The sequence below is a fragment of the Astyanax mexicanus genome, chromosome 1 (assembly GCF_023375975.1).
Source record: "Astyanax mexicanus isolate ESR-SI-001 chromosome 1, AstMex3_surface, whole genome shotgun sequence".
Taxonomy (NCBI): Eukaryota; Metazoa; Chordata; class Actinopteri; order Characiformes; family Acestrorhamphidae; genus Astyanax; species Astyanax mexicanus.
The window spans coordinates 76,117,490-76,145,450 of NC_064408.1; the positions used below are offsets into that span (position 1 = coordinate 76,117,490).

At 37.4% G+C, this 27,961-nt stretch overlaps 3 protein-coding genes and 1 non-coding gene across 5 annotated transcripts; all 4 read left to right on the forward strand.

Moving 5' to 3' along the window:
• Positions 1-946: 946 nt before the first annotated feature.
• On the forward strand, positions 947-7,095 carry LOC103024314 (ribonucleoside-diphosphate reductase subunit M2). Its single transcript, XM_022685745.2, has 11 exons — positions 947-965; positions 2,758-2,859; positions 3,091-3,159; positions 4,328-4,474; positions 4,574-4,690; positions 4,792-4,925; positions 5,172-5,266; positions 5,639-5,772; positions 5,888-5,992; positions 6,343-6,456; positions 6,549-7,095. The coding sequence occupies exons 2-11, from the start codon at positions 2,767-2,769 to the stop codon at positions 6,699-6,701; spliced, it is 1,161 nt and encodes a 386-aa protein (XP_022541466.2). The 5' UTR covers positions 947-965; positions 2,758-2,766; the 3' UTR covers positions 6,702-7,095.
• Positions 4,955-5,093, forward strand: LOC125785843 (small nucleolar RNA SNORD94). The gene has a single exon (XR_007428188.1). It is a non-coding gene; the product is annotated as a small nucleolar RNA SNORD94 (small nucleolar RNA).
• An 8,597-nt stretch (positions 7,096-15,692) lies between the features above and the next one.
• On the forward strand, positions 15,693-19,700 carry actc1a (actin alpha cardiac muscle 1a). Its single transcript, XM_007235255.4, has 9 exons — positions 15,693-15,831; positions 17,276-17,426; positions 17,590-17,718; positions 17,918-18,028; positions 18,186-18,270; positions 18,370-18,531; positions 18,858-19,049; positions 19,169-19,350; positions 19,453-19,700. The coding sequence occupies exons 2-9, from the start codon at positions 17,298-17,300 to the stop codon at positions 19,594-19,596; spliced, it is 1,134 nt and encodes a 377-aa protein (XP_007235317.1). The 5' UTR covers positions 15,693-15,831; positions 17,276-17,297; the 3' UTR covers positions 19,597-19,700.
• Positions 19,701-21,215: 1,515 nt separating this feature from the next.
• On the forward strand, positions 21,216-27,494 carry LOC103043759 (rho GTPase-activating protein 11A). Of its 2 annotated transcripts, XM_007235258.4 has the most exons (9): positions 21,216-21,473; positions 22,419-22,489; positions 23,460-23,556; positions 23,640-23,896; positions 24,108-24,259; positions 24,656-24,769; positions 25,158-25,316; positions 25,405-25,492; positions 25,605-27,494. In XM_007235258.4, exons 1-9 carry the CDS (start codon positions 21,345-21,347, stop codon positions 26,353-26,355), a joined length of 1,818 nt encoding a protein of 605 aa, XP_007235320.3. In that variant the 5' UTR covers positions 21,216-21,344; the 3' UTR covers positions 26,356-27,494. The 2 variants fall into 2 exon arrangements, 1 of the variants encoding a protein (XP_007235320.3); XR_002652122.2 differs by lacking the exon at positions 25,605-27,494 and having other exon boundaries at positions 25,171-25,316.
• Positions 27,495-27,961: the final 467 nt, after the last annotated feature.

Here is a 27,961-nt window from a genome sequence, read left to right on the forward strand (position 1 = left end):
TTATACTCAAGTCTGTTTTTTGATATAGAACTTGTAGTGTTACCTAAGTCTGGGTCTCTAGTTCTTTATTTTAGTACGAATATTTTTCTGATACTACTGCAGTTCAGTTTGTTGTCTCAGTACTTGTAGTTTTGACCAGCTGATTTTGTGGTTTTACTCTTTTTTTGCTTGAATTCCACATACAGTCGAGACATTATTTTACTGAGGTGGCATTACACATCAAAATACAGCTCTGGAAAATTTTAAGAGACCACTTATTAATGATGAGCTTCTTTGATTTTACCAAATTGAAAACCTCTGGAATATAATCAAGAGTAAGATGGATGAGCACAAGTCATCAAACCAAACTGAACTGCTTGAATTTTTTCTACCAAGAGTGGCACAAAGTTGTCTAAAAGCAGTGTGTAGGACTGGTGTTGGAGAACAGGCCAAGATGCAAGAAAACTGAAAAAAAAAAAAAAAAAAAAAGGGTTATTCTGCCAAATATTGATTTCTGAACTTGTTTTCTTTGCATTATTTGAGGTCTGAAAGATCTGCATATTTTTGTTATTTCAGCCATTTCTCATTTTCTGTAAATAAATGCTCCATTTTTATTTGGGATTTGGGAACTTTTGTCTGTAGTTTTTAGAAAAAAAAAATAATTCAAATATATACCTATAAATAAATAGCAATATCAGAGAAACCGATGTGGTCTCTTACTTTTCCAGAGCTGTATTTTTCAGTGTAAGGGTTAGTGTACTCTCCACACCTGTTTAAACACAACTTCATGTGTAACTCTTCCTCTGTTTGGCTCTTTTTTGCTCTGCTGCGTGTGAAACCTCCTCCCTGCAGAGGGCGGTACTCGGTACACAGCGCACTTTATCCTTTTGTTTGTGTTGCTGGGCTGGGGAACAGCTGTGGTGATGTTTGGATTAAACAAAGAATGTGTGTTTTTAGGGGATTTATGAAGAAATCGTGTAGCTACGGTACCTTCAGCTCAATGAGTGTCTCCGCTGTGACTGTTGTGTAAGGTTGTCAGTGGCGCTGTGTTAACTTGTAAACAGGAGCAGTGGCTCTGTGTTGGTGAATCGCGGGCTTTAGCTAACCCGGCTAAAGCTTAGCTCAGGGTAGTTGTGTAGTCGTTGGCTTGTTTTATCTTGTTTTTTTTAAATATAGGGCCAGCTCCTGTAACACTATAAAGATTAAAACTCTTCTGTTCAATAGTGCGGCTTTAATGTACAGTGACAGCGCAGAATCACATTTTATAAACGCTCTATAATTAGGTTAAACTAGCTACTGCAGGAAGGCTAGCTTCGCGTCCGCGCCAAATAACATTATTATTCTTCGGACATTTCTATCTTATCTCGCGTAAATAACTTAGTCCGGCAACTACTAAACACTAAGAGTTAATAAATAGCGAGTTAACCTGTTTTCACTGAACTGTTCTAATCAGTACTGTGTGTTGTGTTAGATCTGCTGTATTATGTTTTTCTTACCAATCTGGCGGGAATTCGCGAACCAGGAATGTTTTGTCATCACATAAGAAAAGCAATTTATAAAAAAAAGACAATACACTGAATTATCCTATTTCCCCTCATTTATGATTACAGTGCATGTCTGCAGCTACTGATCGTTTTTGTTATATATATTTAGTACTATATCACTTCATAACCCAGTGTATGTGTGACCTACATTTATAGCCTGCATCCATACTTGGATTTCCTTTACGTTTTTTTTTTAACGTATAAGCACATTTACGATTAAAAATGTAACTCTGTATATTTAAGGTGCATGTCTCTCTAGCTGCTGATTTATGTGTGTCTATATTATTTCATAACCCAGTGAGCGTGATTCGTCCGCTTGTTATAACCCAGCTAACTAACTACATCCGTACAGTGAACTTCCTTATGTGGGGGTTTTAAACGTGTACCAAGATTAAAACACAAAATAAAACACAGATTTCCCCAAATGTTATGTTAAGTTATGTTTAAGGTGCATACATGTCTCTATTTATGTATTAAGTAACTTAAGTCCATAACCCAGTGTGTGATTCTTCCTGTGTTTATACAGCCATACTTTTACTTCCGCATCCACGTTGTAAAACGTATAAATAAGTACGTTTACGAAATGCTATTAACTATATGCTGTTTTGCACACGTGTGTTTATTACTGATCGGTAGATAAACTGGATAGTTTAGATATTTAACCTATAATGCGCTTTTCGCGTAGAACAATGACAGGGAGTTGCAGCATGATTTTTAAAATACATATATATGTAGCGTTAAGATGTAAGCTAGGTTATGGTGTTGCATTATAAATTTCTAGCGTATTTATATGTGTTTATTTGTCGATGTGAGCGCGTTTAATGTCAGTTTAAGGTTATATTAAGGTTATATTTTTTATCCGAAAGCGCGCCTTTTTTACACAATCAAATTTTACTGCCGTGTTTGTGAAAAGGAACACACACCCGGCGCGTTTGAAAGTTCCCGCGATCTGCAGCTGACGCCTCCGCTGCTGATTGGCTGGTGACAACAAAAAAAATTAAATGACCTCCGGGAGCTCTGCTCCTATTGGCTGAGCCGGATCGAGCGCCAAGAACTGAATAAAAAGGGAGCAGCGAGAGACTCTCCTCATTTTAGTTTCTTCTCTGCGCTTTAGGCTGTCGCTTGCTTAGTCTCTGCTTTTATTTTACTTAGATCACTTTTTACGTTTTTAGTTTTCCTTATTTTACTGCTAGAACAACGTTTTCTTCTTTTCCCCCCCTTTTTTTTATCTCAGAACTACACAATGCTGTCCACTCGCTCTCCTCTCAAATCCAAGCATGAAAACGCTGTTTCTGCTAAAATGGGCTCCATGGGGCTGGTTGACAAAGAGAACACGGTAAGAACGGGTTTAATTATTGAGCTAATACTATTTATTTATTTTTTTCCCCCTTTTTTTTATGTTTTCAGTTCATGTGTTAATATTTTTGTTAATGGCACGCTGGGGATACACCGGGCTGTGTGTGTGCGTACAGTTAGAGTGTTCTAAAAGACCTGTTATTGATGCAGTAAATATCAACTAATGCAGTTAATTTTAATCTAATATAAGTTACCTGTCTTTGCTCTATAGCCACCAAGTCTGAACACGACCAGAATCCTGGCTTCCAAAACGGCGCGTAAAATCTTCGATGACTCTGAGGTGAGTAAACTTTCCAACCTGAGGCATTTTTAGCTAACGCTAGCACGCAACAGTTAACCTACAGTTAACTAGCTTCTGTGTGTATTGTGACCCAGCAGCAATATTACACAATTCACTTGTTGGTTAAAGGTTTAAAATAATTATCTTGTTGTGCACCGCTGATTTATAGTTAGTTTCATTTGCACAAAAACTGTTTTAACAAAAGCTCCAGCAAGGCTAACCTCCCCCTCCTCATCACCCCCGCCAAACAGCTGACGACGTCCTTTGGCGGCAGAAAGCTAACCCGCTAGTTAGCTTAGTTAGCCTATTGTGTAAACCTGTTCAGGCAGTCCTCTTTTTTTACTTTGTTCAGCCAAACCACACGTTATTTAAAAAAAAAAGTACTGAAGACATCGCCTTTTTAACACCATCATTACCTTCTAAGTTAGTGTTAATTCCATAGCGTGACTACCATAATTTTACCTTTCTAGTCATCTATGGTAGGTTAGTAAGTCAAAGAGTGGCCTTTCTCAAACCTTTTTTTAGTTCGGTTTTTCATTTAAATTAACAAGCATCAGTTTTTGATGATGGTAGCAGAGCAACTTAATCAGTAACTAGCTATTTGCTTTGTTAGTTAAGAGGTGTTTGATACATTTGCTCAAATATATATTAAAGTAGTTTTATCTGTGACTAAGTGTAACTTTTACCTTGAATTATTTGGTTATACAACTTTTAGTGCATGCAAGTGGTTCTGGCTCTGAAGTACCTGATTTGGAGACTTTCCAAATAGTTCTGATTGTATGACTATACAGATGATCTGTAGCTAGATGGCTGTAAACTGCAAGCTGTTGTGTGGTTTTAAATGATGATAAAAAAAAATAGTAACCAACTATTATGGGTATCGCATTAAATACCTTAATTTGGAAACTGTAGTGCACTACAGTATGTATGGTGGTAACTGTTTCATGATCAGGATTAGTAACTAATTGTTACTTAAAATGATGGATCCTTGATGCAAATTATGCAATCATTTGTACTAACAAAAAGGCTGTGCATATAGAACATGGTCTACTAAAGGTTCGGACTGCTGCAAGGCTAGATATTTTATTAAACTACTTTGTATTTTTGCTGTCTGTAGCTGCACAGAAAAATGAGTGTTTAATATTTCCTTTTTTCTGATTTTGTATAGGACAGGCAAAAAACAAACAAAGCAACTGTGGAGGAAGAGCCCCTTCTGAAAGAGAACCCACGCCGCTTTGTCATTTTCCCCATTCAGTACCATGACATCTGGCAAATGTACAAGAAAGCAGAAGCTTCTTTCTGGACAGCTGAGGAGGTATGCTTCTGGCACTTCTGGTGAAAGTCTGCAGCCGTTTAGATTTCATTATTTGCATGTAAGATATCTGTTCTTAAATTTTGCTGTCTCCCTCTGCAGGTTGACCTGTCCAAGGACCTTCAGCACTGGGAGTCCCTGAAGGATGAGGAGCGCTACTTCATCTCTCATGTGTTGGCTTTCTTTGCTGCAAGTGATGGTATCGTCAATGAAAATTTGGTAGGTTAAGAAACCTATTCACTTGTAAACAGCTTGCACTTTACATCTTACACTTTAAGTCACTTGTTTTATTCTTATTGGATATTATTTTTCAACACTAGGTGGAGCGCTTCATGCAGGAAGTGCAAGTGACTGAAGCACGCTGTTTCTATGGCTTCCAAATTGCCATGGAGAACATTCACTCTGAGATGTACAGCTTGCTTATTGACACCTATATCAAAGACTCCAAGGAGAGGTTAGCTGAACCTTTCAGTTTCTGTTGTGAGGGCAGTGATGAGAAGCGCAGGGGTACGGACCTCAGCTGATAATGGGAGCTGAGTGTTGGTGTCTCATCCCAGATCAGTAGGCATGTGGTCAACTGTCTGGAGGGCACCAACATGAAACAGTCGCTTTCCTGAGCCCTGAGGAAAAAAAAGTTTAGTTTATTGATTGCCGCTTGCCTTTCTGAGTTGTCACTAAGATTCTTGCGCTGTTTCCTCAGGGAGTACCTCTTCAATGCTGTAGAGACTCTTCCATGTGTAAAGAAGAAGGCTGACTGGGCACTCAACTGGATTGGCAACAAAAATGCTAAATATGGTATTTTTCAGAACCTACTTTTCCCTCTACTTCAGATTCTAAAACATTTTTCAAACATTTCAAATTTTCCAAATACCACATACACATGCCTATATTGCCTATTCTGCTTTAATATAGAATAAATGCAGCAAGAGTATAGAGAACTTTAATTCTACATAGAATGACCATAAACAAATTTGTTGATCCTAGTGCAAAAAGTATTGAACTGGTTTGTATTAGTTTACCTTCCAGTTTAGTTATCTAGTGTGCCCCCTGATATTCTTTTTGTACAATCAGTTGTACACAAATTACTTATCTAATGTACATGATTGTCTTATGTTTTAAATATGGATTGCAATGCGATTCTAATGTAACTTGTTATATGGTCTACAGGTGAAAGAGTGGTGGCCTTTGCTGCTGTGGAAGGAATCTTCTTCTCAGGTTCTTTTGCTGCCATCTTCTGGCTCAAAAAGAGAGGACTCATGCCTGGCCTTACCTTCTCCAATGAGCTCATCAGCAGAGATGAGGTAACTATCTTGCACCAGTTAACAGGCTGTGTCATTAAGATTTTCAGGGTTTTTTTTTTTTGTCTGTCTTTATTTTTTTTTTTGTTTTTTTTTTAAATGTGTTTCTTGTTTCCAGGGTCTTCACTGTGACTTTGCCTGTTTGATGTTCAAGCACCTGATGAACAAACCCTCTGAATCAACGGTCAAGAAAATCATTATGAATGCTGTTCAGATTGAGCAGGTATGTTTCAGCTCTATATATTGAAAGTAAATAACACTTTGTACCTTGCGATCTATTGTGTATTTAATTGAGCAGCAATTAAATTGCATTTGCTTTTCATAAACATTTTAAATGATCCCAAAGTAACTTTTTATGCGGTCTTAACAGTGGGATCTTTCAAACACTTCTAGCTAGTGGTCGGGGTTAACACGTTACAATGAATGGCTTTTTTTTTTTTTTTTTTTATTAAAAAGACTAGTGCATTCTGTTTAAAATAAAGCAGTAATGCCAGGTCACACTACTTCAATGTATCTGTCTTTTGAATGAATTTAAAAACAATATTTTAAACGCCACTGTTTTCTGTTTTTCAGGAGTTCCTGACCCAGGCTTTGCCAGTTAAACTGATTGGTATGAACTGTGACTTGATGAAGCAGTATATTGAATTTGTGGCCGACAGGCTGATGTTGGAGTTGGGCTTCAGCAAGGTGAGAATTGTTTATTGTTGGATGTGTGGCCAGTGCTCGCTATCCTCATTCCTACATTGTCCTTCATTTGATCCCTTTTTCCTTTCTTGTAGATCTATAAAGTAGAGAATCCCTTTGACTTCATGGAGAACATTTCCTTGGAGGGGAAGACCAACTTCTTTGAAAAGCGAGTTGGCGAGTACCAAAGAATGGGTGTCATGTCTGGACCCACAGATAACACTTTCAGGCTTGATGCTGACTTCTAAAGTTTTGACAGTGAATGGACACTTGAAACATTTAACACTTGAAGAGGTGATGGTCTGTGGCCCGCCTCCGTATTTCGCCCGCAACGTAGTCACTCATCAGGACTGCTGGATAGGCACTGAGGAACATTGTAACCGCAAATTCACTCTGCAGTATTCATTCATTTGGGCATATGTGGTTAGGTTTTTTTTTTTTTTTTTTTTAAGAAATGTTTTGGAATATGCTAATCCCAAGTGCAGTAAAGGTTTTAGTTTTGTGTTTTATTGTATAAGTTTCTGCAATTGGTGCTGGTTTTATTTATAGCTTGTACAAACTGCGTTTCTTGCTTTCCTGTTATTGCTTTACCCTGGTGAATGTCTTAATGCATTTAAATGTGTAAATAAATTTTTGATAAAATGTAAGCTCTCCTGAGCCATTTATTTTGTAGTGTAACATTTTGTATTAAATAATTGGTCACTTTCATGCTATATATGCCTTCAACTGTTCTGGTCAAGCATTTTAGTACATGTTTATGAAGGTAAATAGGTGTTGCTTGATTTGAAGACTTGAAGATTTAAAGGCAGCATTGTAAAATTTCTAATGCTTGGGCTCCCCCTACTGCCAGGGTGTGTAATTCACACTTTGAGCTACCCCTAAAAGACATGCATTTCTGGATAAGCTGAGACTCATTTAAAGAGTGGATGGGAAGCAAGTGGTATTGTATTGCATTTATTTTACTGGGTTTTACACATGCCAAAACTGGCAGTGTGCCAAGTCTGGGGTGTGGTGATCTATTACAGGTCCATGGTGCATTAGTGTGTGTGTGTGTTTGTTTTTTTTTGTTTTTTGTTTTTTTTTGTACACCCATTAAAAAAGAACAGCAGATTGCAAACATGGAAACTTAGTGCTCCATATATTTATAGCTGTAATTATCTGGAGCACTTCTGGCATGGACTGAATGAGCCAACCATCCTTCAGTATCTTGGTTCTAAATGTACTACACATTTGAAAGCTTCAAATTGAAAAACATTTTTCAGAATACATTTTCTTCTAAGCTATAGATTTATAGATCTATGTACCACATGCATACTAAACTCACAGCGAGAGCTATCCAGGCTCGTTAGAACACTTTCTTTCTGTTTGTATTTTAATCCTTCTTTCATCCTTTTCTATGATCAGGACCAACACAGATCAGGTAGTATCTGGGTAGAGTCTTTCTTAGCACTGTAGTGACTAACACTGTGGTTTTTACATACTGTCCTCTCTAAGACACTTCTTCCTAGCTGCTTCATCTTGTAGATTGTAAAAATTCAGAGACAAATGCTTATTTCTTGTGTTTGTGGTGTATTTTCAATCTAGCAGTGACACTGAAGTGTTTAAAACCCCCCAGCAGCACTGCTGTCTGATCTCATACCAGAACACCACCACCATGTCAGTGTCACTTCAAAGCTAAGAATGACTCCTCATGCTTCTATATGCTCATTGGATCCTAAAATGGATAATGGTGAAACTAGTTGAAACATATTATTCTTAATTGCTGTAAATTGTAATAAATCACTTTAAGTAATACAGATAATGCTTGTGTGCACTCTAGATCAAATTACATGTTTTTTCATTTTGTATATACGCTGTGTCCTAATGTTTATGGTGTTATCCATTATTCTGACCTCACTAACACATTTGTTGCAATCAAAATCTCTGCAATCAATCTTGTAGAGAGCCTTCCCTGGAGAGTAGTAATAGTTACATCAACCAAACAGGATAAAATATTTTATTATAAATGAACAGGTGTCCCAATACTATTGTCTATATAACAAATGTAAGAAAGTGTTTTTGGTTTTGCTTTACTCGAATGTACAGCTCTAGTGAATACTGGTCATGGTAACAGATTGCACGTGACAGATTTAATGTGTAGTTATTGACTGTGACATGGTCATTAATAGCAGAAATATTTATGTATGAAATGCCATCCATGTCATCATCGGGCCATCCTGAAGGGTATGCTGCTGACAGGAGCTGCTTTAACTACCTCATTGACACTCATATAATAGATCTTGTTAATGTACAGCATGGCATGAGGCAGCTGTTACAAGCAACCCACAGGGAATATCGAAAAATGACCCACCACTGTTTCAAAACAAATACTGGGACAACAGGATCATGCAGAATAACAGTGGATACAACATACTTTATGTCCAAACTTTACATGACAAAAATGTCTTCACTTTCATTAAAAGCCAATCTAAATAGATCCTATTCCAAGTCATTTTGAAGCATTTTTCTTGGTTCATTTATCATTAAATGTTGAAACAGTGTAAAGAACAACTGCCAGATTTAATCAAAGCTAAAAAAGGGGGGGGGGGGGGGGGTGAGTGATGAGTGATGATATTGCAAGGAAATAAGTTGGGGGGGAAACTTTACCAATTTCACCAGAATTCCAATGGAAAACATTGATTAGTTTGGATAACAAATGTTATTTTACAATTTACAATTAAGGTGTTATTATTAAGTTGATTATCAAAATAAAAATAGTTAGGCTTCAGACTACACACAATTATATTTTTCCAGATTAAACACTTTTTATTTTCACCTTCATTTCTTCTCATTCATGTGTCCACCGTGTAATGGCAAGCATCACAAATTTTAGTGAAAATTGGCATTTGGTTAAAGCATGGTTGATCTATGATCATTAGTTGTGGGACATATGGTGACCCTGTTCTGTTTCACAAATACACCTTTTTCCTACTGATTCTCTTCCTATTCTCCATGATACAGAAACTGATTTCATAACGCTATCTTGCCACATGTTCGAATATTGGAGAAGACAAAAGAAGCCGATTAAAATTCTCCTCCAGGCTTCTTCTTTTAGCGGAGGATACACCAAAGTAGACTTTTAAGGATTTTGGAGTGACATCACTGTAAAGCCCTATACAGACGGAATTAGTTTCTCAGGGGTTCCTGGCGTAATTATCTCTTTTATGTGGGATCCTTTGTGATTTTATTCCCATCTGGAACGACCATATATGTGTTTTTCTCAGACGTCCTATGAAAAAATTACAGGCTAAATCATCTACTGTTTTTCACTGAACTCCATGGTCGTCTGGTAATTTTATTCCCGTCCGGATGGACATCTTTTTGTCACCTCACGTTTAATGAAATAGCTATTTGTCCACGCACGTAAATAACACTTTGGGCACGCGTTTCCACGGAGATCCGTGTAAACACAACAGCGAGGGAAAATTGAGGAGCTACTGAACGTGATATTGTGACCAAGAAAGCCTAAAAAAACTCACTCGTCCTCCTGTTTTGTCAGATAGGGCTTGAGTCTTGAAAAATGAATTGTTACACTGTTTGTATAAAATCAGACACCTACGCTTTATTAGTAGCAATATACATAGAAAAAAATTCATTTTTTTTCTGAAATTCTGTTATCATTACTGTGTAATGATAATAAAATTACATTTTCTAAATAATGACTAAATAAATACAAAAGCAATGCAAATATTTTTTTAAAGTATGTCTATAAAACAAGGTGCCAGATGTGGATTATTTTTGGGTTTAGATTAGTTTGTGGTGCCAAGAGCCTGGGAAACACAAAGGCTTTTATTTTTTTCTTTATTTGCTGTGAATACTTCACTCACTCGCTATCCTCACTTACAGCAAAGTCTCAAACAGGTTGGTCAACAAACCCTTGTCTCTGATAGCGTGAATGTTTAAAAAAACATTTGTGTCCAGCAGCTGCCACACTGCAGATTAGCGTCTGCTCCAGCAGGAAGAGCAGCTGTGAGGCCAGGCCAGCGCCTCTGTGTGCCCTTGTAAGGACATAGGTTCCCCTCAAAAGCACTACTGTAGATTATTTGCTTCATCTGACCCACTCCACTCCACTGACCACTCAGTCTGCAGGACAACAGCTCAGCTGTGATATTAATAGCTGAACACCTAGTGAACAATGCCGCACAGTAACACAAGTTCCTCACACTGAGAAATGTGCAGACTAGTCCTAAACTAGTGTTTCCCTTTCATTGAAAATCTTTATTTAAAATACCGTGTAGTCCAAGACTAAGCTTAATACTTTTCTTGGAAACTGCCCTTTTAAGTGTTACTGTTAAAAGCAGATACTGAAAATATTTAGTCCCAAAAGATGTTTGAAGCCCTGAAAAGTTTTATTAATTACTTTTAGTTCCATAAACCATCATGTTAGAATAGAGATGAAGACTGTGAAGAAACTTTAAACGAGTACCAAACTAAAAATGGTTCATCCATGACAGTGCTGGAAAAAACTCTTGTAGCACTTTTATTTTGAAGGGCATAAATAAATAGGCAATCTAATCACAGTTTAATATCAGAGATAAAAAAAAATTGCTTTCTTTGCACTAAAACATAAGGAAGTATAGCAGCCCCCCTCCTTTAAACTTTTTTTCAGTTTAACCACTGCTGGAGTCACAACAAAGGAATTAAATGTGTGAAATTTGGCAGCATTTCCAAGTACTTGGTCCACTGTTTCTACTCTGATGTCTTGCAGTTGTTTGCAGCATAAAATTGCAAGATCTAAAGATCAAGCTTTCTTCTCAGTTCTATAAGTTACTGCAAACCAACCCAAAAACATGCTGAGTGTGAGTGTGCCTAAACATTATTGTGATTCAGCATTGTGTATGCTTTTGTATAAGTATAAAAGAATATGAATGTTTATACAGTTAATAACTTTTGGTTAGTAAAACATTTTCTGAATGTTACACTTAACATTTCTAGCATGTTCAATCTTTCAAGTTTTCTGGATGTACTTTTTTTTAAATCATTTTTAAAAACATTTTGGTAATGTCCCTGCAACTTTATTTGAGTCATTATTACAATTCTTAGTTTAGCGAATATTGCCTTTAACATTTTTGTAATGTTGGTATTCACACCTTTGTGATGCGTGTGTTTTCAAAACATCCCTGGAACATTATTTCTGTAATGTTACAAGCTAACCTGACTGGGGACACTCAGAACATTGCTTAATTTGATCTGACATAAAAAACACTCATTCTTTGTAATATATATGTATGAGAGGTAAAGCTATATTTCTATTTTTTATATAGATGCTTTAAAGAGTTATAAAGAAATTGGCTAAAGAAATTGGACAATTTAAATGTTCTTCACACTCAATATACAAACATTTGGAATCTCCTAAAAAAAGTAGTTTATATCCTACACAATTCTTTTCAGTGACTCAGCTTCATATAAATACAAATATTCTGTTAACTATTTAAACACATAGTGGGCTGCACAAGGATTGCCCTCTTTCTTCCCCCATCCCACACTGAGATGCTAACCAGCGAGGGCAACTGTCAGCTGATGTAACAATCGACAGTTAGTGTTCTACTCTGTAGTGTGTTCAGCTGTCCCTTGACATTGCATAAGTGTTTGGTAATATTCATGTGGCTCAAATTCATGACAGCACATGCTTTCATCTTCCCAGCATAGTGTGATGTGATAGTAGAAGGACTAAATAGGGGGTAGAAATGGGAAAATGAATTAATGAATGAATTAACATTAACACTTAAATGCAGTTTACACCTGGTCACTATGCATCTTAAGTAATAGGACTATATCTGGATAAGAATAAGCCACATAAAAATGCACCCAGTGTAAACACATCCAAAACACACGTATTGTATCAATTAAAACAGATACAAATCTGATCACTCAAACCTCTTCAGGAGGTGATCTGAGACACGTTTAGAAGTGTAAACACATCTGTTTCCCCAAGAGGCTTCTAACAACTAAAACTGCTGTTGTGCAACAAGTGGATTTGCATATTTTGTACAAAACAGCAATCATCATTTCAATAAGACGAAACAGAGATTATTTGATCTTGCTTACATCTGGTCACTTTATGCGTCTTAAGTATCAGGATTATATCTGGATATCTGGACCAAACCACATGAAAATTTGAGTGTAAACACACCTTAACCATTTAAAACAAATGCAGATCTGATCACTCAATCCACTTTAGGATGTGGTTTAAGATGCATTAACTTTTCCTAGACCAAAACGTCTCCCAGCACCACAAAAACACCTATAATAATTGTTGTGCAACAAGCAAATTTTCATATTTTTTCCCACACAGCAAGCAGGCTTCAGTCTGACTAGCCAGAAATGCATTTGGCTACCAAATGTATATGGTTAAAATCTGGTGCCTGGCCACTGAATTTTCAAATGTGGATCAATTCTCAAAAATATTGATAAGAATATGAAACAACAATACGTCAGTATGAATCTGCCCATCCCTAATGTGAAGTGCACACATGTGATGTTATAAAACATACAGAGGATGCCAACGCATGCTTTGGTCTTACATATAAGCTTTAAAAATCCAAAAGGCAGCATTTTTTATTGACATGACATGTTTACAGAGCTGCCATTTTGAAATGACCCCTCTGACTGTGGCACCTCTGTAAATATCACGGGCCACACAGAGCCTTATCACAGCTATTCTGAGCTGCCATTATCAGCCTGAGTACATGAGCATTCAAGGGAATCCTCGAGGATTGTGACTGCTAACTAACTATGTGTTTGGTGTGAAAATGTTCTAAACATAGTTCCTCTAACCCTCAGGCCTGGCCTTTGTGCTGCACAAAAATGCTCACACATAATCCGAGTGTGGCACGATCCAGTGGAGCACAGGTCTGTTGATGAAGAACTGATCATTTTGAACAGTGTTGGATTGTGGCACGGCTCTGAGTGAACCAGATGAACTAATGAGAGATAAGAAAGGCATTTGTGTTGAGAAGGGAATGTAGAACGGTATCTGTATGGTAGCAAAATATACTATCAAATAGATAAGCTTATCAGAGGTCGTTACTTTTTATCAGGCTATCAGACATTAATGAAATAATGACAGGGAACATAAATCTTCTAATATTACTTCCGATACAGACATCACAGGGCTGCAGCATTACTGAGGAAGAAGCTGTTGTTTGCCAGATAAATGATTAAGGAAAATGTCATTTGGAGTGTTAACATATATTAACATTTTTATGGTTCTTTGAGCAAATCAAGAAACACTCCAGCCAGCACAAGGCCTTCTTCAGCATACTGACAACAAACATCTTAACCACTAATGCTAATTACTTTATGATATGACATTTTCTTTTATATACAGCATTTTACAAGCTTTAAAAGTTTTTTATTAAGTGGACAATCTCAACATATCCTCAAACATATTGTTCTTCTCATGACTCCTCCCAATATTTGAGAAATCTTCAATGAAGCCTGGAAGAAGGTCAACATACAAAACGTCTCCTCACTGGACAAGCCAAGGTTGAACAAGGCTGACGAATAAGGCGCTTGAGCAGAGTGGCCAGTGTTGAGGAGCTATGCTAACGGGCGCCAAGGGACACCTGTTCTTCACCATGACCCTAAAAGGAGACACTTGAGCCAATCAGAACGCGGCAGCTACAGAGTATCGAGAGAGCTGTTTGCGGAGGAGGGACAGAGCCTTATCCATAATGCTCCCTCCCGTCACCCACCTAAACCCCACCTCAGCTGTCTGGCATGTTTTGAGTCCCATCATGCATACCAGCACCCTGGCCAACTGACACAGGCAGCATTGCACAGCACTTGTATGGATGCCCCCCTTTGCCTCAACTGGTTCCTTAACTAGGAACTGTCTCAGACCATCTAAAGTTACAGGAGTGTCCTCCCTCTCGTCAGAGGCTCCCCAGACCGCCCGTATGCCAGCGTCATTTTCAAAGCCTGGGCTGAACAGTGACCACAATGTTTTCCAGATCACATTATGAGATATGTGATTACGTTACATCTCCACTGGCCCAAGTGCAACATGCAAAGTGAGACATCTCCTTCCTCATACTTATCATAACTCAAATAAAAAGCCCTCATGACAGTCCGTCATGAACACAATCTGCACTGTCAGACCTGTGAACTGATTACTGTAACGCTTTTTGAAGCCATCACAGTCTTAGACAAAGCTATTTTCATATTTACAAACAAATTGAGAAGGTGTGACTGTAATCCCAAAGAAATATCTTTGCTAGTAGAGGATTTATGCATATTTTATACAGCTCTGGAAGAAAGAGACCACATAAAAACGAGATGAGTTTCTTTGATTTTACCAAATTGAAAACCTCTGGAATATAATCAAGAGGAAGATGGATGATCACAAGTCATTAAACCAAGCTGAACTGCTTGAAGTTTTGCACCAGAAATGGAATAAAGTTATCCAAAAGCAGTGTGTAAGAGTGGTGGAGGAGAACATGCCAAGATGCACGAAAAAAAATATATTAATTTCTAAACTCTTAAAACCTTATGAATATGAACTTGTTTTCTTTGCATTATTTGAGGTCTGAAAGCTCTGCATCTTTTTTGTTATTTCATCCATTTCTCATTTTCTGCAAATACTTGCTCTACATGACAATAATTTTTATATTTGGAATTTCGGAGAAATGTTGTCTGTAGTTTATAGAATAAAACATCAATGTTTATTTTACTCAAACATATACCTATAAATAGCAAAATCAGAGAAGCTTTTCATCATAGCTCAACTACATAATCTGACATATATAAAAATGCTTCAGAAAAGTGTTATTTATCTAAAGCATGCACATGTTTTTTTATGAAACCAGCCTTTCTTTCAACATCTATAGGTAGAAAATTACCAAAATTAAAGGATGAGTAGTGCTAGAAAATATGAGGAATGGTATTTGTTTATTACATCACGCAGTTGTTTATAACAACTCGTCTATAGTAGTTTATAAATATACTAGTTTTCTAAATAATCATGATTTAATCATTTCACTATTAAAAAGCAGGTAACACCAGCTGTAGCCACTTTAATTGTTAAGTACAATAGACAATAGTCCTTTATATGCATATGCCATAAGAATACAGCTCCCCACTGCTTGTTTAATACTACAGGGAAGGCCATCTGTCGCCTGAAAAACATCACACCATGTCTGTGGCATCCTGTCACAGAAGATCTAGTATGGATTCTCTTACTAGCAGGACATTTTTCAGCAGTTCTTATTTGGGCTTGTGTGAACTCCTGAGCCCGCCCCTCGCCCCCAGCCCCCTCTGACTACAGTCATATTTAAAGGGCATCCCTAACCCTCACCCTTTGTCCCAGTGGAATCTCCAGTCTTGCGGTTCAACTTGGTGAGTGCCTTCTATTAACTTCATTTCCAAGAGGGAGATGAGCAGGGTTTTGGATGGTTGTGGGGTGTTTAACCAGCTATACACTGATTTACTGATTTGAGTTGAGTGAGTTAGGCCTTTCGTTGTTCTCTATATACAATCTTTAAAATTAGGAGGGTTCTCTGAGGGGATTCCATATAGCGATATGATTGAAGGGCTCTAACATCCTTTTCTAATGAGGAAAAGCTTGTTAATTAGTTTGTGAATATCACTACTAAGTTGTGAGCAGGAGAAAACCTAAAATGTGCAGAGTAGTGGTATTCCAAGACCAGGACTCACAACTAAAAATAGTAAAAAGGACTTTCTTGCATTAAGATGCTTTCAATTGTTTTTTTAAAGAAACCATTTTTGTAAATGAGATGCACAAATGTGGAATTGTGTTTTTTTACAGTTTAAAGAATATCTGCATAAAAGGGTTCCACGATAATTAACAGCTCTTCCAAAGAACTATACATTTAAGTTAAGAACCACTCAAACATAGTATAAATTGACTGTGTGTACAAAGAGAGTGACTGATACACTCTAAACAAAAGAGTACTGCATATTAAATACAGATAAACAAGTCTTTGACATGTAAAAAGAGTGGATGCTTTTTTATCCTATTTAGGACCATATTTTTAAAGAACCTTTAAAGAATCTGTTCTTTTTATATGAAGAAGCATTCAAAAAACATGTGAAGCATTCAGTTGTTTACATTTTTTTGTACTATCATCATTATTTATGAAAGCTTTTAAGAAACCATTTTATTGTGGTACAGTTCTGTGAGAAATACACTTTCTCTTTCAGGGAGTAGTATTCAGAAGCACAAGGTGACTCTGTAGAATCACTAGAGAATTCTTGTCTAGTTCTGAGACGAGACGTTCTGCCAGTCAATTGTTCTTTAGGATCTTTAGGATCTAAACTCCAGTTCAACTAAAGTTTGAATCGGGTGTTCACTATTGAGGGTTCAGGTGAAGAAATTTATCAATGGCAGCAGTAGTACATACAACACATGCTGCTCAGAGACAAGTTACTATGTGTGGACAGCTGAGCCAGGAGCCTGCTGTCATTTGTCAAGCGACAAACTCCTTCAGCTGTGAAATAACTTCAGATAGGGGGGCTCAGTGGGGGAATTACAGGAGCTGGTGCCAGAAATAGCATCCTCCTCTGGGGCACTGTTATATGCCCCTTTTTGGCCTTATTGTGCTGGAGTCAAGCCCACCACCTACAGCAGACTGCCATTGTGGCATTGTGGTGTTTGGACAATAGCTGCCTAAATTTACATTTTGTAACATTTACAGCTTTTTTCCCAATTTATAATCCTTTATAATCCACTTTATTCAGCTCATGTTTAAAGTTTAACACTTTTTCCATTTTCTTTATATATTCCACGGTTTTAATACATTATCTTCTTTTCCTCTTGAAGACCATCCCAGAGAAGACCAATCATGTGTGACGACGACGAGACCACCGCCCTCGTGTGCGACAACGGCTCTGGCTTGGTCAAGGCTGGATTTGCCGGTGATGATGCTCCCCGTGCTGTCTTTCCTTCCATCGTTGGAAGACCCCGCCACCAGGTATGCCAATTCATTTGGGACAAATTTACAACAAAATGCAGCAACATAATACTGCAATTTAATTGAGCAGATTCGTTTGGACATGAATTTGCCTGCATTAAGCATCTGAACAATTTTAATTTCTAAGTTTTCTAATTTTCTCTGTTGAACTTTTGTCCGACAGGGTGTGATGGTGGGTATGGGTCAGAAGGACAGCTACGTTGGAGATGAGGCTCAGAGCAAGAGAGGTATCCTCACTCTGAAATACCCCATTGAGCACGGCATCATCACCAACTGGGACGATATGGAGAAGGTGGGCACCAGTGACTCAAAGGCCTCCATAACACACAAGAGCAAAGACAGATAATCATATTTATTTGACATTATCTAAAAAGAAGACAAGGAAGGGCATCTGCAAACAAACAAAGTGAACCAATCTGTCCGTCAAGAGTGAGCTACATCAGTGACAAGAGGTTATTGACTATTTCTTTTCTTTGGTCTTTATGATTCAGATCTGGCACCACACCTTCTACAATGAGCTGCGTGTGGCCCCTGAGGAGCACCCCACCCTGCTCACTGAGGCCCCCCTCAACCCCAAGGCCAACAGGGAGAAGATGACCCAGGTGAGCATGTACCTTCAGAATCTACTAAAGGGTGGTAAAAACAACATTGGCAAAAACATTATTAAACTTTCAAGCTTATTTTCACCTTTATAATTGCAATAGTTTTATGCTTTAGTGTTGACTGCACTAAAAGTGACCGGCTTTCTCTCTCTTGTAGATCATGTTTGAGACCTTCAACGTCCCCGCCATGTATGTGGCCATCCAGGCTGTGCTCTCCCTGTACGCTTCTGGTCGTACCACTGGTCAGTACCACTTTACTGTACTTTGCTTTAAACAACGCTTGTCTATTCTGTGCATATGAGTGTATGAACCTTACACACTCCCGTGCTGCTGCTTCGCAGGTATTGTGCTGGACTCTGGTGATGGTGTGACCCACAACGTCCCCATCTATGAGGGTTATGCTCTCCCCCACGCCATCATGCGTCTGGATCTGGCCGGTCGTGATTTGACCGACTACCTGATGAAGATCCTGACTGAGCGTGGCTACTCTTTCGTGACCACTGGTGAGTCTTTAATGTATCCGTGAAGCTGACCTCTGATTAGATCAGACCTTGTGTAACAGACAGTTTAACACTTATAAACACTTTGGGATAGCTTCCCAGACAGGGATTAAGTTTCCACAACAGTAGATTTTCCATTTAAAGGAAAACATAGCTTAATCCATGTCCAGGAAACTGACTCTTTAAGTGTAGTATTAATACCTAGAACTTATGCCTGTTTAAACACCTTTGAGTAACTCACAAATGTGCCATTTTCACACCCAATGTGCGAGACTTGTGAGGTGTGAATACATCTTATACAGTGACTCACTAAAACTTCCCTTTAACAGCTGAGCGTGAGATTGTCCGTGACATCAAGGAGAAGCTGTGCTACGTCGCTCTGGACTTTGAGAATGAGATGGCCACCGCCGCCTCTTCCTCCTCCCTGGAGAAGTCCTACGAGTTGCCCGACGGTCAGGTCATCACCATTGGCAATGAGCGTTTCCGTTGCCCTGAGACCCTCTTCCAGCCATCCTTTATTGGTACGTCTTTTTCCACACTGTTGGCCATGCTCAATGTTACATTAGTCAAGAAAACCTAAAATTCTCAGACATATGAGGTCTTAACTGATGTGCCTTTGTCTGCTGCTCTGCCCTCACAGGTATGGAGTCTGCTGGTATCCATGAGACCGCATACAACAGCATCATGAAGTGTGACATTGACATCCGCAAGGACCTGTATGCCAACAACGTCCTGTCTGGTGGTACCACCATGTACCCTGGTATTGCTGACCGTATGCAGAAGGAAATCACTGCTCTGGCCCCCAGCACCATGAAGATCAAGGTGAGAGGCCAAACAGATGAATGAAGCCATATTTTAGAAAAGGAGAACGAATATTACCTCATTACATACAAATGTACTGACCATTTCTCTTCCTCTATCTAGATCATTGCTCCTCCTGAGCGTAAGTATTCCGTCTGGATCGGTGGCTCCATCTTGGCTTCCCTGTCCACCTTCCAGCAGATGTGGATCAGCAAGCAGGAATACGATGAGGCAGGTCCCTCCATTGTCCACAGGAAGTGCTTCTAAACATCCAATCACACCAATCCAACTACATTTCTGTCTGCATTTGTACTGTTCCGTTTACTGTATATACATGTACTGTTGTAATAAAAGAATTCCCTGTCACAATATTTATGTATATCCTTGTCTTTTGATCATGAAAACACCCCCAAACAAATTAACCATAAAAACTTTAATACTTACCTTTAGAAGAATTCATAGTGCAAATAAATACAGAAACATTGCCACCTTTACAGTTGCTGTGACCATATTTTTAAAGAACCTATAAAGAATCTGTTCTTTGTATATAAATAAGCATTTAACCAGCCAAAAAAAACATTTGAAGCATTCAGTTGTTCAATACTTCATTGAACTATCATCATTATTTCTAAGCACTTTGAAGAAACCCTTTTATTAGGGTACAGTTCTGTGAGAAACAAATTTTCTCTTTCAAGGAAAAGTATTCAGAACCAACTAAAAGATCAACAAGCACACGGTGACTCTGTAGAATCACTAGAGAATTCTTGGCTAGTTCTTATTGACGAGATGTTCTGCCAGTCAATTGTTATAGAGGATCTAAACTCCAGTTCAACTCAAGTTTGAATCGCATGTTCACTATTGAGGGTTCAAGCGAAGAAATTTATCAATGGCAGCAGTAGTACATACAACACATGCTGCTCAGAGACAAGTTACTATGTGTGGACAGCTGAGTCAGAAGCCTGCTGTCATTTGTCAAGTGACAAACTCCTTCAGCTGTGAAATAACTTAAGCTGAAGGAGCTGTGAAATAACTTTTGTTCATGAAAATAACCAAAAGAGTTATCTATAATAGACTGCAGTGTTTACCTTTAAAATAATTCATAATGCATAGGAATACATGCTGTGTATCAGAACCATTATAGTTGCTGTGATTTGGAAAAGAACACAAAACAACAGTAATAAGACTATCAATGTAATAATAGAAGTAAACAACACAATAAAAGACAGCTGTATATTTGGATTATCAGCAATAATATTTTTTATATACACCCCTAATTATATAAGTCCAGTAGCAGTTCTGTATGGCCCAGACAAGCTGTTTCTTTTTCTCATTTTATTACTGCACTCCCCCTGTCAGGCTTCTAATTCTTCTCTTCAGTGCTAAAACTCAGGCTTAGTCTAATATTAAGCTGAGCTAAAGGTGTTGCCATGTGGGTCAGCCAGACCTGACTCTTCCTGTATCAGTTTCTCCAGTTTCAGAGATTCTTTTAAATGTGTAAGAACAAATACTTACCACTTTTTGTGAATCAGTACTAAAATTAAAACAGTAAATTTAGTATTCTTAGATTATATGTACTTTTCAAGTGTAATTTAAAATCACAGAAAGGGAAAACGCTGAGCTGGAAGGATCTTTAAATTGTTTGTGGAGCAGCTCCTAATGAAGGCACCCTATTTACTCGACCTTAACCGCTCTCCAATCTCAGTGTTTATTGAATTCAATGGAACTATTTAGGGAGCCTATGGAGGTAACATGAACCTGTAACTCCAAGTTTTTTCTAGAGAGGGCGTAGGGAACGAGGACACGAGTGACACATTTGTGACACACCCATACAGGTGGAGAAACCACGCCCTCATTATCACGTTAACGCTTCGTTAATTAGCTGGTCAGCTAGGAGCTACGCTAGTTCGAGCAGGTTTAGGATGAGGTAATACGCGAGAGAAACATGGTAAACTCTCCGTGTAGGAGTGTTTCATTCATTTTCTATAAGACTTAAAGCTAAATAAAGAGTACGAAACATGAAGCCGGACGACAGGAAGGTGTTGAGAGGTGCTGTGTTGAGACAGCTTCGTTCAGAGCACGGAATTCACCTGAAACTGACGAGTTTAGAGAGGACTGAGAGCAGCCGTGCACCAACATGCCCTCAGGTAACTCCTCCACACCGCACACAGCCACGAGTAAAGACATGACATGAAAATAATACATTAAATATTAAAGTAACATCATTTCACTAATGTAGTTTTTAGTCATACGAACACTGATAGTCAACAAAATTCTGAAACAAATAACCAGAAGTATTTATCTGGGTAATTGTTAAAATACTGTCAATTTTCGACTTCTAAAAAAAAAAGTTTGTTTTTTGTTATTTATTTTTTATTCTTTTAGCTGTTTATCACATTTATAAGACTTCAGACTACACAGCATTGTAGCTTTAATATACATTATTTTATTTGCATGCATTTTTCACCTTCTCATTGCAAGCTGCATGATGGGTCTGTACTTGGTGACCCTCTTCTGTATTAAAACTACGAGTTTCTAAAATTATTTCATTGTCCTATATATTTTACAGTGTACAGCTTACGCTTCACCTGATCTAATTATTGAGACATTATAATACGTATTAAGTGATATGAATATTAATCTCTGGACATGCTGCATGTCATAAGATAACGAGATGGACAAAGAATTCTAAGACACATGCATAAATAACTTTGTTTTAATGGAAAAAGCTAAATTCAAAATGCCAAAACTAACAAACAAATATGCAGTATAACCAGGCAGCACTGCAGAAATGGAAAAAAGCATACCACCACAGCAAAGAAAACTGTTTGAAATGTAGAAAAAGACTTTAAAATGAAGAATAACGTTCCTCTATATTTGAATATCATTTACAGTGAAGTAAAAAATGTATTGTTGCAGTGTTTGTATGAAATTTGAACAACTCAAACGGCATGATATTGACCTGGATCCTTCTCTTAACTACTTTTCACACATTCTCCACTGCTGTCCACACACATCCTGTAGTGGTTAAGTTTTTCCCAACACAGTCATATGGGTTCTCAGTACAGTCTCTAAATCTGCTCTTTTCACAGAGTAAGCTGTTTGGTGTGCCCCTTCAGCATCTGCAGATGAGGAACGTAGATCATTATGGGTTGGTTCCATGGTAGGTTAATGACTGAAAGTGAAAATCAATGATAGTATCCACCACAGTCAAGTAGTAAATCACTATTCAGATATAACAATTATTACATTTTAGTTGTATAAAGCGAATACAATAAAAAGAAACACAAAAAATAACACATTACTTTCCAACCACAACACGGGTAATTTGTCATTTGTTTAGCCTTAAGCAATGAATGTAGCATTTTCTGGTAAGTTCATGTGATGTTTAAGAAAAATGGCTTAGTAACAGGTAGTGTTATAATGTGTTTACCTTTATAACTACGTGCTTAGATTAAACAGTTATAAATGTAATCTAAAATAGAAAGATAATAACACAAAATTTACTGATGATCAGTGATGGTTTGGAGAGACATGTCATCTGCTGGTGTTCTGGTCCACTGTGTTATATCAAGTCCAAAGTCAGCACAGCTTCTACCAGGAGATTTTACAATACTTCTCTGTTGACAACTTTCCTGGTAGATTTTATTTTCCAGCAGGACTTGGCACACTGCCTGAAGGACCAATTGGTCCTATTCTAATTTTAATGCTCAAATTTTCTGAGACACTGACTTTTGGGTTTTCATTATCATAATCATCAATGATAAAACAATTAAACGCTTAAAATAGATCACTCTGTGTGCACCATATATATATAATGCTATATAATATGAGTTTCACATTTTGAACTGAATTACTAAAATAAACTTTTTAATGATATTTTTTAGATGCACTAGTGTGTGTATATATAGACTAGATTTGCACAATATGGAAAAGAATAATATATATAATGTATATCATTGTGCAAAATATGTAAAAGTGAGCAGCGTAATGCTATGCCAATGCTAATAATTATAATTTCATTTTAATGTTCAGTGAAAATTCTGTGTGTAGTGTTGTCATAGTTGCTGTCGCACTTAACCAGTTACATCTGATCAATTTTTGTTTTAATCTGTTTCTCTGTTTGACACTAGTTTTTTAGTAAACTGTTGTAAGCTTCTGTTGAAACATGCTGGTTCTGAGGGCTTGTTTAGGAAATCTGGCTCTGTTGTGCGTCTGAAGGCCTTAAGAGTAAGTAACGGTTCATTTTTTTTATATTGCAGCCAAAGCTAAAGTAGTCTAGGGAATTAAACGGGATTTTAACCTTTCTGCAGGCAAGACTTGACAAAGGGGAAGACTGCTTATCCACCTCCCTGCCGTGTGATGCGGCCAACCTGGTCAAGCAGTTCTTCTATGAGCTTCCGTCTCCAGTTTTCCCTGCAGTTTTACTGCAGGCTTTCACAAAAGCGCAGCGTCTGGCCACTGATGAAGAACGGAGTGCAGCCACCCTGCTTGTGTCCTGCCTTGTGCCTGAGACGAACTTGTCTACTCTCCGCTTTTTCTTCAGTTTTCTGAAGCAAGTCTCTCTGAGGTATGGAACAACAAATATGCTGTACCTGTAAAGCTACAGAATGCAACATGTTGTAAAATCACTTAATCAATCAACTACTTTTGATGGTTTTAAAATATTTTTTTTACTCTATTAATAGAGTTGGCCACCTTATATTTTTTATGTAAATTTTACGCTCAGAATGCTGTGCCATCTAGGAAACTGTGATTAATGTGTTTTCTGTATCTCTTAGGGCATCTGAGAATAAAATGGACAGCTACAACCTGTCCGTAGTTTTTACCCCAAACCTCTTTCAGTTGCAAAGTACTCCTGAATGGAATGATGAGTTCCACAGACTCCATATTGCTGTCATCTGCACCCTTATAGACAATGCATACGCTTTTGGTAGGTCCAAAGGTTTCTCAGACGAGTCAGCACTAAAACAGGGATAAATCTACAGTGATACTGAAAACTGTTACACAATTTATTTCACTTTCATACTCCGACTGATGTTGATCAGCCAAAATTCATTTAGTGATTGGAAGCTTGCATTATTGTGACTGTGTTTAAACTAAGAACAATATTATTTGCAATTTAAAAACAATTACTGTGACATGCTAACAGTTATGATAGTATCAAATCAAATTTCCAGTTCTCAAATGAGTGTTACCTTATCTGTTTACGTACTGCTATCTGATGACTTTTGGTATGTTTGTGTTAATTGTTTTATGTTTTAAATTAAAGTTTACCTAAATTAATTTGTGTATGTAAGATTGTAAAAAAAATATATTTTGTCTACAGGGGTGGTTCCAGACATTATGATTGCAAATGATGCTGCTGTAGTGGACTCCCATCTGTCATATAAGGTGGTTGCTGGCTTTTCACGGAAGAGCAAAGAACGGAGAAGTTCAAAAGGTAGGACAATTTTTCATTGTAAGTTATAAGAATATTATAAGAACTACATTTTGTGTATACCTTTTTTAAACAGATTTAAGTAATATTGTCTTGGAAAATTTAAATCGGAATGTTGTACTTAATTTAAGAAATAATGCTGTATTAAATTATATAAATGTATACATTGATAAAGCCAATAGGATCACAAGAATAGACATGCAATTTCTTTATCAACATTTTGTCGCCAACATCTTTCCCCACAAAATTTCCCCGCAGTTATTGTTTTTCCAAAACCATCTCACACCTTCAAGACTTGTCATTAGAGGTTGTTCACTTAATTGTTGCTTTGAGAGGCATGTAGATACCTTTACAGCTGTACCATCATTATAGTATGTTTATATATCTTCAGTTTTGTCTTTAAGCAAAGCTGAGACTCCAAATCTCCAGGAGAAGATTCTGTCTGATGGTGCTGGTGAGAAATTTCCCAGCAAGAAACGGAAATCTTTAAGGAGAAGTTTAGGAATGGTGCCAAGTGTGTTGTTTGGCTGCTGTTATGATTCCTCTTCAAGTAAGTACAAGTAATTCTTGACCTATTGCGGTTTATTAAGAGAACATATTACTGGTACAGTATGTTTTAAATTTGATTTATTTTGAAGGGCAAGAGGATTCTAGTCCTTCAGTTGTACGGCACTGTAGCAAATTGGAAAGAAAAGGCTGTTCAAAGCTGCGCAGGAGTGTAAAAAGGTAGGCATGTTCATTGAGGACTATTTCTGTTATCTAAATCTGCAATATTAAAAGGAAACCAAAATAAATTTATGTGGAAAACTCTTATATGTATTGTATCTTATCTTTCCAGAGTTATGTCCAACACCTTTTGCTGTGGTGCATCAAGTCCTATAGAAAAGAGCCTCCCTGACTCTCCTGTGGCATCATGCTGGCTTCAGCCCTACCAGGATACACCTGTTGGCCTTTGCCTAAAGAAGCAAATTTCTGTTGCTGAGTCTGTCTCTAAAAAAACAGAAATCAGAAGTGTATTTAAAAATCTGTTCTGTGCCTCGGCCACAGACAGTCCAGAAGACCAGAAGTGTCTCACTCAGGATGAGATTACGCTTTCAGTGAGTCATTCAGACAATGCCTCTGTATGCTTGGGTGTTCCCCCTTTGAAGGACAGTAGTGCCATTTCAGGCCTGGACTGTCAAGGTCGACAGGTTGTTGATGCTGACCAAAGACAAGTGAATAAAGAGAAGGAGTTTATTCTTTCTGTGAAGCGCTCAAAATCTAAACTGTTGAGCAGACTGACCAGCAATTTGGATTTATCCCCTTCATCAGGTCCACTGATTGCACTTGATGGTGGCACAGATACTGATGCTTGTAAAGATGATCTGATGGAAGTGAGTGAATCTCATCCATGTACTACAAAAACATCAGGAACTTCCAAACTGAGGGCAGTGCATCCTGTTGAAAAGTATAACAAACTCCAGTTAAAGCCAGCGGTGCCTAAAGTGGCCAAAGTGATTCGTTCTCCCTTAAAATTTCATCGCACCCCTGTTTACCAGTATGTGAAGCGGATTAATTCTCATTTGAAATGTGGACCGATCTTAAAGTGAGCAACATTTCTCTAGCTAAATGGTGAAAATAGTTTTTACTTTATTATATGAATAAGACCTTAAGAGTCTGTTCTCAGATGAAATGTACAGTCTACTCTGAACAGTTCAGTTTATCATTGTAATTGATGTTTGAATTTAGTTTTTATTGAAGAGAATGAACGATTAGGCTATGGTTATGTATGGTGTGAAAAATAAGGAATAACGGTCATTTTAAGTCATGTTGATATGCTGTGTAATGTGTAAAATGTACATTCACTTTTTGTTTAAAGAATTTCTTAAAAAAATAAAAATTAACCAATATTATTGAATGTGTGCAATTTGTGCTGCTAATCAGGGCCTGAACTTTTTCATTTTATTTGTTTTATTTATAGAAATTAGCACATAAACATCATCAAATAATGAAAATGCAACAAAAGAAAAATGTAAGATGTAGGTGTTCTTTAGAGTAAATCAGAGAAAGCTGCTGTTCAAACAGATCTATGTAGTAGTGAGTTCATAGAGAACCAGCACATTTAGTCATCGTCAATTAATGACCAATTGTCTTTAGGGTTTGCATCCATGTGCACATGCATATGATTATATTCATTAGAACAATTAAAATTGATGCAACATTTCCTTTTTTACTTCCCAGTTAATTATGTTGGTCTATCATGTACAATTCCAATAAAAAACATTTAAGTTTGTGTGTTATTTGCACTGTACTGTATATAGATTCACTAGTTTATCTTGTAACCAATAGCATTTGCATCTTGCATCTTTTTTGCCTTGTAGTTTATTGATGACTTCTCCATCGCCTAAACATCTATAGCTACCTATTTTCCCTTTTTTATTGCTTTTAATTGTATTGTTTTTAAGCTACTGGATCTCTTAATATTCATTCATCCCTCCATTTCTCTCATAGGGTTCTGCCATACCTTATTGTAAACCATATATAGTGACAGGAATATTGTGATTAAAAGAAATCCATAGGACAGCAGTAATGTGTCTTGAAAGTAGTCTATGCTGTATTTGGTATTTGCTATTTACTGTGAAGCTTTGAGGGTGTTTTTGTATAACTGTGTTTGCAGTTAATATGCATGCAGTACTTGTTCTGCACTTTAGTATTTTTGTAGATTTTCTTTGCTACATTACAGTGTTTTTGTGTTACATTATTTACATTTATTATATTTGTGTAAGTTACTGTTCTTTACAAAATAAACAAATGTTTACAGTTATTTTGTTTTAGTGGTATGTTATTCAAATTTGTATTTTCCTGTGTTTCTTTTTCATATCACAAATTAAATCATTATTGCAGGAGTGCCCTGAAGAAGGAAAATTGTGATATTATGTTTTTATTTACTTCTACTGTCTGTTTATCTATGCTGTAAGATTGTTAAACTTCAGTGTATTAAATGTCTCATTTAATCGTTTTTTTATTTTTTCATTAATTTTAAGGGGGTCTCTCTATGAATTAAAGCCCTGTTTTAGTTAGCTGGAGAAGTGGGTGCGGAAAAACTGCATCATTTCGGCTCTTACTCTTAAATATTCTAGACATGCAAACGTCTCGCCTCTGATTAGCTAACAGCGCTGTGAAACGGCTCTTCAGTGGACGGTCGCAAGCCAAGGT